Consider the following 14,209-nt stretch of genomic DNA (forward strand, 5'->3'; position numbering starts at 1 on the left):
AATGCAAAGATCTACCTGTACCTGTGCCGGTGGTGTTACCTTTTGGAGATTGATAGAACATATCCATGGAAACAAGCAGGTGACACTCCACCAGAAAAGTTCCATAGTGCACTTTTTAACTGATAAGCAGTATAGCACGGAGAGAACTGTTTATACATTTAATAATAATGACTGACTTTGTACATTTTTACTGTAGTAGAATGAATGGGAATGCATCGTTTGTGTGTTATTTGGTTGATTTTTCATGTAAATTCTTTATTTTTGCACTTGTGTTCAGGACACTTAAAGCTTTCACTAAATGGTGCTTCATTCAGATCAGTGCTATTGATGGTAGTTAGCTAAATGTCTGTCTGTTCACTGTAAGGCTGCAATTAGTCAAATCTGAATCATGATTAAAAATAATTATCCGACCAATCTCAAAACAAAGTCTTCTCTAAGCCCAAAACTTTACCACTAAATGATAATATTCTACAGGTTCAAGTGGTAAGTGAATGTTTTTAAAAAAAAAAGTGTAATTTCAAAAATGAACCAAGTAATTGTGATGTTATGTTTTTTCTACAATTGAACAGCCCTAAAACATTGCATAACAGGAATATTTGCAATGTAAATCATGCAGACATACACTTGCAAAAAGAAATAAAAAATGGACTAGACTAATACAACTTTTAAAATAAGATGTCGCACTAATTCAAATCATTTTAAACATTCATTTAGCAATGTTTATGCAGTAAACTGAGACTGGAAAGCTCTTGTGATGTTGAAGTTGGACCATGTTCATTTCACTGTTTGTTTGTGAAACTAGAAATCTGCGTGCAATAAACCGATTATGACTGAAATGCGGTGTGTTCGTTCTTCTAAGTTATTAATATATATGTTTGCTCATCTTGTTTGTTATCATTTCATCTTTTGCTTCACTAAACCAAAAAAGGAGCTTCTCATCTCAGTCGTCACTAGCTAAACCCCAGCAACTGAAAAAAAGAATCATACAGGCTAAGTCCTGCTTTTGTCCTGGCATATTCGACTAGTGACTTTAGACCTGCTAGAGTTCATTCTAATTCAAAGCTGTCCTTCTTTATAGCACTCCAGTATTGAAAAACACATCTCTGAAGTGCTGACAAAACAATTACAAGAACAGCCATAGCTACATCGTATGTTGGCTACAAGAGGGCGCCCACTTTTCATATACTCCTTTGTCCCATTGTGACGCTTCTCATAACATGATTGGCTCACACTGTCAGAGATCAGAGGAATACATATGTTCAAATATCTATTCAAATGTATATCTAGACTCAGCACAGAACTTTAGATAACTCTTATGCCTAATCTCAGATCTCTAGACACCAGTTTAGAGCGACCTACACTCATTTGCATATTTGATATTTAAATGCTTCTGTTTAACTTGGTCAATAAATATCCATAAACCACAGTTTGCTTTGGTGAATAGTGATGTTATTTCCAGTGATGTCATTTCAAAATATGCAGGTCACTGATATGGTCAAGAATTTACGAACCTTCAGATCAATTGTGTAATTAATTATTAATTAATTAATTAACATAGGTAATTGATTAAATTGGATTGGTAATATTTCTCAACATTTGTTGAGTGGTGCCCCTAAATTTACTTCTAGCCGAACACTCACAAAGGCCACGTGAGTGCTGCTTTAACTTAGAACCCCTAAATTCTAATCTGTAACATCAATTACCCCCCTACATCATGGTATCACGCTGTGAGCCCATGTAGATTTCTCCTACATATTTTGGTGCCAGCGTGGGGCCAGATGTAGTCACACTACACAGACAAAGCAATAATATCTCGATGAAGAAAAGCATTTGACGGACCCTCCACCAGAAAAAGTTACACAATGAACCTTTAAGGCTTTAGTTACAGAAGGTTTTCCAGTTTGTTATAGTACGTCATAGATATTCAAATTCAGTAAAAATTTTAAAAGATTTTTATAAAAAATTTGAATATTTTTGGAAGGAAGCAAGTCGGTAGGATGAGGCATCTTGGTGGTAGAGTGACTCATTTGTTAACAGAAGGAAGGGTGATGGCTGTCTCCCATTTAAGATTAGCATTTCTCTAAACATTGCCACACTAATAACTATAAAACCTTTAAACAATCTTTTGAGGCAAAAAGGGATGGTCAAACACATTGATCCTGATCTGTGTCAGTCTTTTACACAAAAGATAATAATAATAATTATAATAATTAATTAATAATAATTATTATAATATACATATTATATTATATTAATAATAACACTAATTATTGTTATGATTAATAAAATAAATATGTTTATTAATAATTTCTGACAAAAAAAAAAACAAAAAATCAAGGTTTTCTATTTAGTTATTCCTTTCATTCCTTTCAAAATGCACTTATACCTCCATCAACTCCAGCTTCTATTGACCAATTGAAAAAATGGTCACCCCAATCATCATTTTGGTCTTAAACTGTTCGTATTAATCTGCTCTACGTGATCTGTGACTGTTCCTTCCTTTTAAACTTGGGTGGGATAGCAGCCAGGTCTGCAATGCCCCTCATGATCCTGTCCCAGAGAGTTCCGCACCACCTCTGAGGACACAGTCAGGATGATGTTCTCAAACTCCAGCTCTGCCCAGGGAGAGAGCGCCGTACGGAGCAGCTGCCAGTCCAACAGAGACGTCACTGCTGGGGGACAAAAAGAGGGTCCTTAAAGTGCAGGAGCAGATGGTCTTTGGGAGAGCTCACTGGACTCTGTTCAGATACCTGCACACAAAGGAAAAAATATTTTGTTTAGGTTTAAATATTTACCCTCTTTCACTTCTTACATTTTTTTCTATGAATGCAACAGAACGTAACAGCTTCAGTCCATTTAAAGCATGTGGTGCTAGTATATGCATTAAACCTTTGAAATATGAAAGTAGGCAAAACAGTCCTCTCCTCCCCCTCTCTACAAGTGCAAATTGGTTTTACTAAATGTTGTGTTGTAAAAGTCAAGGCATGCAGATTTGAATCTGCTGGGACACATTTGAGAAGTTGCAGTTGCTGAGTTGTGGTTGGATCTGTCATTATAGATGTGGCTGTCACTCTATTTATACAATTATCAATCTACACATTCATTCATATTTTTCTCCCATGTGTGCAAATATTTTCCACAAGTGAAAATTTCATTCTGAAAGTGCGCACATTTTTTTCAAGCACTCGTGTGTTTTTTTTCAGTGTGACTGCAAATTCAATACACTTGTGTATGAAAATGGGCAATTGCAAGTTCAAAGTTCTACAAGTTCTATAAGTTCTCAAATCAAGTTTACACGCTCTCCCATTTTGCAACAAATTCACATTCATAGGAGAACTTGCTGCAGGCATGTTTGTTTGTCTTTATGTTGCTGTACTCGGGATGCTACCTGCATCCTCTGCTCCATCTGACCCTCTATTCTGCATCCTCTGCTCCATCTTTGTCCCTGTATTCTGCATCCTCTACTCTACCTGACCCTCTCAACTGGATCCTCTGCTCCATCTGACCCTCTATTCTGCATCCTCTACTCCATTTGACGCTCTCAACTGCATCCTCTTCTCTTTCTGACCCTCTATTCTGCATACTGTACTCCATCCAACCCTCTCAGCTGCATCCTCTGCTTCATCTGACCCTCTATTCTGCATCCTCTGCTCCATCTGACCTTCTCAACTGCATCCCACCTAAGGTCAGCAAAATAGAATATAAAAGAATATAAAACAATGAATATGAGATTGAGCCCCAGATTACATATTACAGAAAAAGTTGAGCCCCAAGGTCAAAAAGGTCAAAAGAACCCTCTACTCCATCCTCCATCCCATTCTTCGTCTTTTCCTCTGTCTGACTTGACTCTTTCCTCTGCACCCTTTTACAACAGAACACTCTTGAAGTCAGTTATGACACAGAACTTACAAAATCTGAAAGCAAGATAATTAACGTCTGTAATGTTACTTTACAAATTCGCCTTCCTACTACTATACCACTGTCATCGTCACTGCTGCTACTGACGCATGCCTAACTGTAATTGGTCGGCCTCTCGCAGGGCAGGGCTTGGTTTGGGTGATGTCCCGTCCACGTGCTCTGCTCCTCTCTCTCCTCCACGCGTGCACTACATCCATCCATCCATCCATCCATGCGCGCTCCCGACGCCCCGCTCACCAACCCTTCGTAAAGAGAGCAGAATCGCTTCACCAGGACGAAATCTACGGTCATTTTCACATCTTCCGGGAACGACGTGCTTGAATAGCATGTCCTCCGCTTTGATGTTTATTTAAAAGGTACGTGTTCTATTTTAATCGCTGTAGTTTGCAAGATTTCGTCTCCGGATGTTTAGGTTAATGACATGGGCGTGCGTAATACTCCCAGGAGAACTGTTTTATTGGGTTAGCCCCGATACATTTGTCTATTTTTAGCTCAGAAGTGCTTGCTAATGTGGAGAGAGTGGATAAATATAGCTAAAAAGGTTGTCTTGTGTTTTTATAGGCTACTACTGTCTGATTGTCTAGACTGGGTGGTCCCATCTGTACGGGAACTTACGGTGGAATAGAAAAATATGAATTGGGCATATTTTATTTTGACTTCTGCTTTGATCATATATTCAGTAATATTGCCTAAATAATTTTGTTGTCTGCTTATGTTTTATTATATTGTCAAGACCACAAAACTAGGCTATTGTCAGGTCAACAATAAATAAAATATACAGAGGGAGATTGCAATGGTTGCTAAGTGAATTGACATTCTTTCCCTGTTTAAGGCTACATCCTCTTGTCCTGGTTTAGCCCTGGTTTAGATCTCCTGATGTAGACTTGGTTTGGTCCTGTTAGTCCTGATTTAGTTCTAGTCCAGTCCAGTTTTAGTCCCAGGTTTAATGTTGCAAGCTATGTATGAATTCACCTTAAGTGTAGAATATAATAGTCAGGTCCAGGACAAGAAATAACTGCCCACTTTACATTTTATAAAAGGAGTTCAAGCGGTCCTTGGTTAAAATCAATGCTAGATCCACGGGACAGTAAAGGTGTGGTGGTGACTAATGCTTTTCCTATGGCCCTTTCCTCTTTGTGTACTTGTAAGCTACAGCAGGTTGTGTTGAAATATTTACCACTTTCTCTGCATAGGTTGTGTTCACATGATGTTGTTACAGCAATCTCAGCAGTCTAGTTGAGATGGACTGAGATGGAGAACCAGGCAGATTTCAAAATTTATAGCGCCACAAGATTAATTGCAATCAAATCAAAATTGCGTATTTGACAGAACACAATAAGCAAATCACAAAGGGTGCAATTTTTAAGTACCATATTTTTCAAAACAAACAACAACCTGTCTTATTCTGCATAAAAGCTGCTAACCCTATCATTTATGTCAGTACAAACATGTCAGAAATGTGATTCTTGTGTTAGTTTGACAGTTCAAGGCAGTAAATCAGTTACTGTTGCAATATACAGTTGCTTCCAATTAAATTCATCCATCAGTTTTCTTGTGCTTCTCCGAGGTCATCTAAGTAGGGACTCAGTCTAGGAGACATCAGACACCAAAGCCTCCTCAGCTGCTCCTCTTGACGTAGAGGAGCAGCAGCTCTACTCTAAACTCCTCTCGTGCGATTGAGCTCTGAGGGAGCGCACAGCCACTCTGCAGAGGAAACTCATTTTGACCGCCTGTATGCGCCATCTTTCCTTTTCCTTTCGATCATTACCCAAAGCTCATTAACACAGATGAGGGTGTACTGTACAGCTCTCTGTTCCTGTTAGTCAAAGCATGAGTTTTGGAGCAGAGTTTGGTAAATAGAGATAATTGATAAATGTATTTAACTTAGAACCTGCATTAAAAAAAATAAAAATAAATAAAGATATTGTAATAATATAAGAAGGTTGTTTTTTCCAGTATTACTCAGCCCTATAACACCTGTGTATTTAGTATTGGTTTAGTTCAGTCCTGATTTTGTTCTGTTTTAGTCCTGGTTTAGTCCTTGTATCTCTCTGTGAACACATCTTTCTTGTTCTTTCTCTGCTGAGGTGAAAGTGCTAGATCATGTGTTTGAGTTGAGCTGTGATTGGTCTCATACATAATGGATAAAGGACATAGATTTTGTGCTTTTGTGGCCACAGCAGATTTTTATTACAGAAGACTGTTTACTCCAGATGTGAATTGTCATAAAAAAAAAAATAAAAAAAAAACATTTACAATTGTACGTTGTATTGTATTGTATATGTATTGTATTTTGCAGTTCAATATTATCATCCCTGTTAACTTGTGTTGGACAAGACACACAGCTTAAACTGGTTGGATTTTTCTTCACAGTAGAGATAATCATATATTGGTCTAATTGAAAAAGATATATATTTCAGACTAGTTGAATACTAAACATTGTGAGTATTATGAATCAGGATTATAGGGGCTGATAACATTATATCAGTGTCCAGCTGGGTATATTTTTAGTTTGCAGTTTCATTAAATGGACTGCTTAATTTGGTAGTTACACAATGTTTCATCTTCTTAAACAGCATCTGAGATCTGAGTGAGTCTGATTATGTAACTCGGATTTTGCCCTTGTTCTTTCACTTCCTGGTTTGCAGAGGGCCAGTGATGACGTCGTGCCGGGATTGGCTGATACTCTCCTGATCACCATGGCGACCGGGCGTAAAGGTGAGGTCGTGCAACTTCACTATAGGGTTCGTTTTATATGACTTTTCTGTAAGTAGTTATCTTAATTCACACGGGAGCAGTGATTAATCTTACGGGAAGAGAAGCAGACTGCAGACAGCCCTTGAGAATGCTTCATTAAAGGTGCAGTGTGTAACCTTTCTCATGGAAGCTCCATTACCTTATTTACCTCCATTACCTAAATATATTTCCTGTTTCCACGGAAATATATTTGCTTCAGATGTATTTAGCTCCATCAAGACAAGAAGGTGTCACACTAGGCAAAGTTGGTCAGATCTGTGGAGAGGCAACAGAGCATTTTGAGCTTTGGAAATGTAGACAGACTAATAATAAAAGAGTCAATTTTGCGTAATATAGAACCTTTAAGCAAAAAAAAACAGCAGTAATTAAAAAGCTACATACTGTATATTATACGTTTATTACCATACTGTGGTATAATCCAGAAAAAAAGTAATTAAGGACATGCGTGTGATGTGTCATGTGATTTAATGTTTTGGCAGCCATATTGGAGGTCAGGGATGGGGTTAATCCAGATGGTGTTATTCAGTTTTCAATATAATCATGGCTACTTTAAACAGAGCAAACAACTTAAAACTGTCTGAAATCGCCAGCTTGTTAGATCAGCCATCATTAGAAAGGTATAAAGCTAAAGTCATCCTCCTGGGTTCTGGAATAGATCCCAATCTAATTCCGATGGAGCGCTTTGTTAGTTTAATCAACTCTCGCTCTGTGCCCAACCTCCAGTATCTGTTTTTTCATGTTGTTAGATCTTCTTTCATTGGAAATAAGCAAACGTTTTGCTTTGCCTTTCACTGCTGATGGGGTGTACGTGAATAATGATGGGATGTAATCTGGTGAAAGTGAGTTATTATTCTGAATACCTACGAAAAAAAACAAACAAAAACTTTTGGCATATATAATTTCATTTACTGTAAATCCCTTCTTCGTTTGTGTGGAAGTGGTCCCTTACCAGAAATGAAATGTTGACTGCACAGATGACTGTACTCAGTGGGCTCCCATCCCTCTGTTTTTATGTCTGCTATCCACCTCTGTCTGTGATCTTTCTCAGCCGGGATCTGATAGAAAGATACTTTGGCCTCCTTCTTTAGCAGATTGACTGGATGACAGAACATCCAGTAGCAATGCAGGTCAAAACCATTGTTATTCAATTCAAATTTTATCGCACACAAATAATACACGTTCGTCCACATGGATAATTTGATCTGCAATATGGCAGCATAAACACCAGGTCACGTAGTTTTGTGATGTAGATGCAAAACCTTAATAAGATCTCCATGGACACAAACAGCTGGCAGACTCTCCACCAGAAAAGCAAAACCTTTTTTTTATTTGATTTGTGAATTGCTTTAAAACTCCTCTATAGAAAATAATTACTTGGGTATCATCTTTCATGCTCCTCATCTACTTGAACTGAACAAAAAGGTGGGCAGATAAATCACAAAATATCACAAAAATGTTTCCATACATTATATAAATAGTTTCTGCAATAACACATAAACAGGAAACATGTACAACTCATCTGCATTTTGTATTTTTATTGCTAAATTTACTGCAGGGTCTACGTCTAAAGGCGCGGTTCGTTTCCCTGACGACGATGCCCCGCCCGGATCCCCAACGAGACGTGACGACCAATCAAATCTCTGCTCCCTCATCGCCACGAGAGAAAAGGATGGCAGCTACTTAGTCAAGGTCCAGGAAATGTATTGGTTTCACGTTTTAGGCCTAAACATAGAATAATACCTATGTATGAAAAAAGAGAGAAAACTTCAAAACTTTAAATGCTGGTATCAGTGGGATTCAGCCATGACAAAAATAGAGGTAGCCATTTTAGCAACTGGTAAACTAAATTATAAATGCTGTCATAATAGTTAATAGTTCATGAGTTAGGGATGGTCCAATATGATGATGTTTTTTCAGCCTGTATGATAATGAATATTTGCCAATACCGTTACCATTATTGTAAGATGACTGTAAGATTTGACTTTCCATAAATGTGTCCCCCGATATAAGGTATAAACATGTTCAAATCCAATATATCTCAAGGGACATGATGGGCAATTTGCTATAATTTGGTGTATTCATTGGTTTTGGCTCTCAAGACAATTATCCAATCAGAAAGCAGAATGTGCCTCTCTCATTTGGGTTGCCAGTTTTAATGTTGAAATCCATTTGGGGTAAACCTAAATGGACTCTCTCTGATCTAAATGGTCACTACCTAAACCCCAGCACATTCAGTTGTGATGGTAAAAAAAAAAACATACACACACACACACAAAAACACAGTAAGAGTAAGGTTATGTACTGTTCTTTTACGCAGAGTTAACCCTAAAATAAAGATATTCAGTTTAACATATGTTTTGTAACAAGAAACAAAAGGAGTTCTTAGGACTATAGCACATAAAAAATGGGAACTTTATCTTTCTGTTTTTTCTCTGTCAGGCTGGTTTCCTGAAGAGTCACCACGTGTATGAGCTCGTCTTCACCATCCCGGATGTCCCCACTCTGGGCAAAGACCTGTCCTGCTCCAGCTCCTCCTCCCCTACCAGAAGAGCCTCCTCCCTGAAGGTCAATCGCGTCAACTCCACACTAGAAGGTATGGATGGAAAATCAATTACAATTCAGTTCAGTGTATTCCTGGTTTGGAAAAGAGTAACAGATTTGTAATATACATTACAGTAGGTGTATTCATCAGCATCATTCATGTTTGATTCTGATTTGCCTGGTTTATTCACATTTAAATTTTAATCCCATTTTTGATGTTTTTTTTTATATATAAACCTGGTTGTTTAGATCTGTACAAGCATGTTCTGAAATGTGATTCTTGCATTAGTTTCCCAATGTCAAAGGTTACCTTTTTTGTCCTTCCTGTGGATCAATCCTGCCCATCGCCTTTCACTATTTTTCAATTCCGTTGGGAAGGGAAACAGTTTGAACAGAGGTTTGCAGTCACACAGATCTGATTCTCTTTTGCAGTTATGGAGCTCGCAAACAAATTTCTTGAGCCTTTTTTCACTGTTAGGACATCCAACAACCACACAATTACAATGTCCAAATCCCAAAACTAAAATATGACAATATCAGAACCAGAAACAAAAGTGATATGGTTCAAAAGACTAGAAAAGACTGGCTTTGTCAATAGACGCATCCCACTGGGAAAACAAACATGGCGGTTTGATGCTCACTTTTTCGGAAAATCCTTCCCAGTATACATTGCGCAATGACCGGAAGTCTGAAATTCTTGATGCATCTATTGTGAAATGCTACCATACAGTACATATTTCAATATCTGGGGCCATTTTGTTGTTTCTACTTATTCAAACAGACACAGACATTGATCTACGGACCAGACAGACAGTAGACAGGAGTATCTGATTACATTTAGATGAAAGTCTTACCTTTTTACCTTATTTTGGCCATTTTCAACTTTAGTAATGGATATTTTAAGATAAAAAGAGTCCATATCACAAAACTAAACAAAACAGATGAAAATAAGCTAAAAAGAGGGACTCTACCGGGACTAAACCAGATCTATAGACAGAATCTACACCAGGACTAAACCAGGACTAGATCAGGACCAACCAGGACTACACTAGGTTGAAACCAGATTTAAGTGACACTAAAATATAGTTTGAATGTACCAGAAATAGGTAGGTTAATTCTAGGTTTTTACATGGACAACATTTAAAACAAACCAGGGATAAATTCATCTTAAATTGTTATTAAAGGCACTAAACCAGAGCTGATACCAGGACTAAATGGGGACCAAGACAATTGTATTTATGTAAGCAATTTCAAATATATAAAATGACCAAGCGGTGGTCTACACAGTTAAATTTTAGTCTCTTCAGTACCACAGGGAAGAAGCTAATGGACTATGACCACATGTTGAGAACCACTCCAGGAGACAGTGCTGTGATGCCCTCAGATAAGACTGGAGTCAGTCAGAATTACATTTCTAATTTATCCATTTATTGTCCTTCTAATCACATCTTTATTTTTGATCTGTACTGTCCAATACTGCCCTATAAACGTACCTGAACCTGTGTAACCTCATTTTATTTTTATTGAAGATAAATTAAAATGGAAACGTCTATCACTGCAGGTGGAGTAAAAGTGACATGTGAATACAAGACTCACCAGGAGGGGGTGTTGCACGAGGAGCTAGCAATACTCACCAAGGGGAAGAGGGACAGCACCCTAAAGGTCAAACTACAGGCCAAGGTCATAGGTGAGTACAGGAACAAACACAAAACAACAACGGTATGGGGTATGTTGCATCAATAGGTCACAGTGAGTCTGTGTACCTGTTTATTGACACCACTTTTGCCATAGTTGTGAAAAAAATTACATTACATTTTCTTTACACTGGTCTCAAGTGGTGTTTTTAGGGTGGGTAGGGTGAGCAGCAGGAGGTGGCAGTGAGATGTTTGAGATGCACTGCACAGCGCACTCCACAGGCTTGAACCATACAGCCTTTATTCACTACTGTGTGCACCACGCCCCCTTTAGGCAAATATAGGACCTGTCCTAAACAGGGCCATGCATAAAGGAAGCGCAAGCCATTTTAATTTGTCACCGGGTGTACAGGCCATGTAATTACAGAGAATTTACAAAAGAGTCCTCCCTCTTAAAGGTGCACTATGTACATTTTCTGTTGGAGGATCGTCTGCATGGAACTGTTATTTCAGCACCTAACATGTTCCACAGTGAGGCACTAACATATTCTCCGTGAGGCCAAACAGGTGATGTCGGCAGGCCAAGTTACATGCATGCATTTGCATTTCTTATTTTATATCTAGTATATACCACACCTTTGTCTTTATGGCTGACACAGTTTGATTATGCCCATTACTAAATAGCGTAAATTATGCCACTGTTGGTAACAGAAGAGTGCTTCCTTCCACAGTGTAAAAGCTGTGAATTTTCCTGTTCTGTGTTCTCAGACCCTCACCACGGGACGCCGATGCTGCTGGAGGGAGTCAAGTGTCTGGGACCTGTGAAGGACTGCCACTCAAAACACTGCACCAAGAGAATATAAGCACCATCTGTAATCAGATATTCAGATATACACTACATCAGTGCTTTTTCACCAGATTTATAGATTTTATGGTCAAGTAATCCTGACTGTTCATTTCATTACTCATTACTATGTCAACAATAGAGCCAAGATTGTTAATACAGTCTTACTGGATCTTACCGGAACTTCTCTGCATAGAAGCCATAGAATACACAAATTATAGTATTACATAACTATGTTATATTACATTTTAAAAACTATATTAAATATAAAATGTTTACGGTTTAGGTACAACAGAATTAAAACATTCAATCAAATTTACATTTACACCATACTTTTTTTTTCAATATTGTGGGTCCAAAAAATAGCACCAACTTTAAAAAAAAAAGTTCTTTCTGCTGTAACCATAGAAATAATGTAAGCTTAACACAAATGTATAAACATAGGTGCCAAATGAACAGAACGAGTTATGCTATTCCTGTGTAGAACATGGACCTCTCCTGGACAAATGAGGGATTACACCGACTCTTTCGAGAGTGATGCTGTGTTGACACTCTCATCACTTCTTGCCTGGCAAATCCAGAAGTATAGCTTTCTGTATTGTTTATACAGATGGATATCAGTCTCCATCATGTCTCAAGCCAGAACCAAACACTTTGTGTAATCTGGTTCATTTATTTCAGTGACACATATGAAATGGTGGAGCTCATTGTTCACCCAACATTTACAAACTAAATCAAATTTCAGATTAACAATCAGTGATTCTGCAGAAATATGCTACATATGATACAATGGTTTTCAGTCCCTTGTGATAGTTTTTCCTTTCTTAATTTCCTCATTAGCATTGTTTTGATACGGATAGACTGACTGGCCTACCCACCTCAATCGTACTCTTCTGAACATACAAACAAAAACATCTCAGCAGGATATACTAACAATAGTAAAAGTAAGGTGTTCGACTTGCTCAGGTGTTGCTCAGCTGCATTCCTCTGTGTAGCACAATCAGAATATGATTCACTGTTAGTCGCCTTAAAATAAACACAGTGATATTAAGATAAGAGTGAACACAGTGTGGAAATGTGTGACAAACACGTTTACACTGTTATTGAGAAACACAGTAGATTAATAGGTAAACAAGAATAAGTCAGGATACTAACAAGATACAAACTAATCCTCCTGTAATGAACATGTGTTGTCTTCAGGTGCCACTTTATGTGGAGATGTAGAAAAACAAACTGTCCTTGAGGTAACAAACCCCTGTATAAAACTTTTTGCTGAAGGTTGGTTCTGTGAAAAGAGCCACATTTTCAAAGCCAGGTGCAAAACTATAAGTACTGAATGAAAAATAGCATGTGAAATTATTTATTTATGGTCATACAGAGAGTGCAAAAATGTGAGTGCCTCTGCTGCGTATTGAACGATGTCTTTGTCTTTAATATTAAGAAATATCATCATTTTACAAACTTAAGTTAACAGATTTTGAAAATGCTTTTAAATGGATTCCCACATACCACTGACTTACCAAGTTTAATTTCAGTCAGACAGGGTATACACAGAAAGACTTGTAGACACTGCACTTACCTAAATGGTAACCCTTTTTGCTTGTTATGGAAAACAATATTTATTTGTGCATTTTAACATAAAATGTTTTATTTTGATTACTTCATTTTTATGGCTTCATTGCACTGAAAATGTAAACTAATAAACAAAGTCTTGTTTGCATGTTGTATGTGTGTTGTAAACAATTAAACAATATATGACATATGTTACCCTATGTATACTTGAGTGTGCTTGTGTCAGTTGGTAGCAGAAAAGGTGGTAGCAGAAAAACTTATCAGATACCTTCTCATTATGAACCAGGTGTCTTAACAAATATGCCACCTTTAAAGAGAGGAATGTGAAATTGCATATTTAAAATACATTATATCACTTTTCTGATTTGAGCATATGAATTTGAGCTATGTTGTATTCTTATATATTTTTTAGAATATTTTTAATTTTAAATAACTGCTTTATGGTTGGTACTGGAGAGGAGAATCCGAACCTTGGATTCAGGAAGAGCAGTGTGGTTTTAGTCCCGGCCGCAGAACACTGAACCAGAGGTGAAATGAAACAAAACTCCATGTATGTTTGTGATGAGAAAATTATTGTATTACTTATTGTATACTGTGTCTATATACAGTACCAATTTCCATGTATCCATCACCATCCGTAGTACAGCTTTAAAGAATTCTATCTCTGCACACCCTTGATAATACTAAAGATACAAAATAGTTTCAGGAGTGTTTTTTATCTTTGCTCATGGCTGTACATCTGTTCTTGACAAATGGAGGCAACAATGTAATTGCATATTGTGTGAAATGGAAATGCTTCAGCTGAGTGACTCTGGGGAAGGTTAAATCAATTCAGACCAATGAGATAGGAAGTGAGAAGAATACACTGCCATGGCCTATTTACACAACACTGTTTACTTGGAAAAGCAAGCAAACAAACAAACAAAAAAGCTATTAAAAAAAA

At 37.5% G+C, this 14,209-nt stretch overlaps 1 protein-coding gene across 1 annotated transcript; it reads left to right on the forward strand.

The window, feature by feature from the left end:
* Positions 1-6,617: 6,617 nt before the first annotated feature.
* LOC110167579 (adipose secreted signaling protein) lies at positions 6,618-11,713 on the forward strand. Its single transcript, XM_020932943.2, has 5 exons — positions 6,618-6,636; positions 8,231-8,364; positions 9,115-9,268; positions 10,778-10,903; positions 11,619-11,713. Exons 1-5 carry the CDS (start codon positions 6,618-6,620, stop codon positions 11,711-11,713), a joined length of 528 nt encoding a protein of 175 aa, XP_020788602.1.
* Positions 11,714-14,209: the final 2,496 nt, after the last annotated feature.

The sequence above is a fragment of the Boleophthalmus pectinirostris genome, unplaced genomic scaffold (genome assembly GCF_026225935.1).
Source record: "Boleophthalmus pectinirostris isolate CB_2022bp ecotype Guang Dong unplaced genomic scaffold, ASM2622593v1 HiC_scaffold_22, whole genome shotgun sequence".
Taxonomy (NCBI): domain Eukaryota; kingdom Metazoa; phylum Chordata; class Actinopteri; order Gobiiformes; family Gobiidae; genus Boleophthalmus; species Boleophthalmus pectinirostris.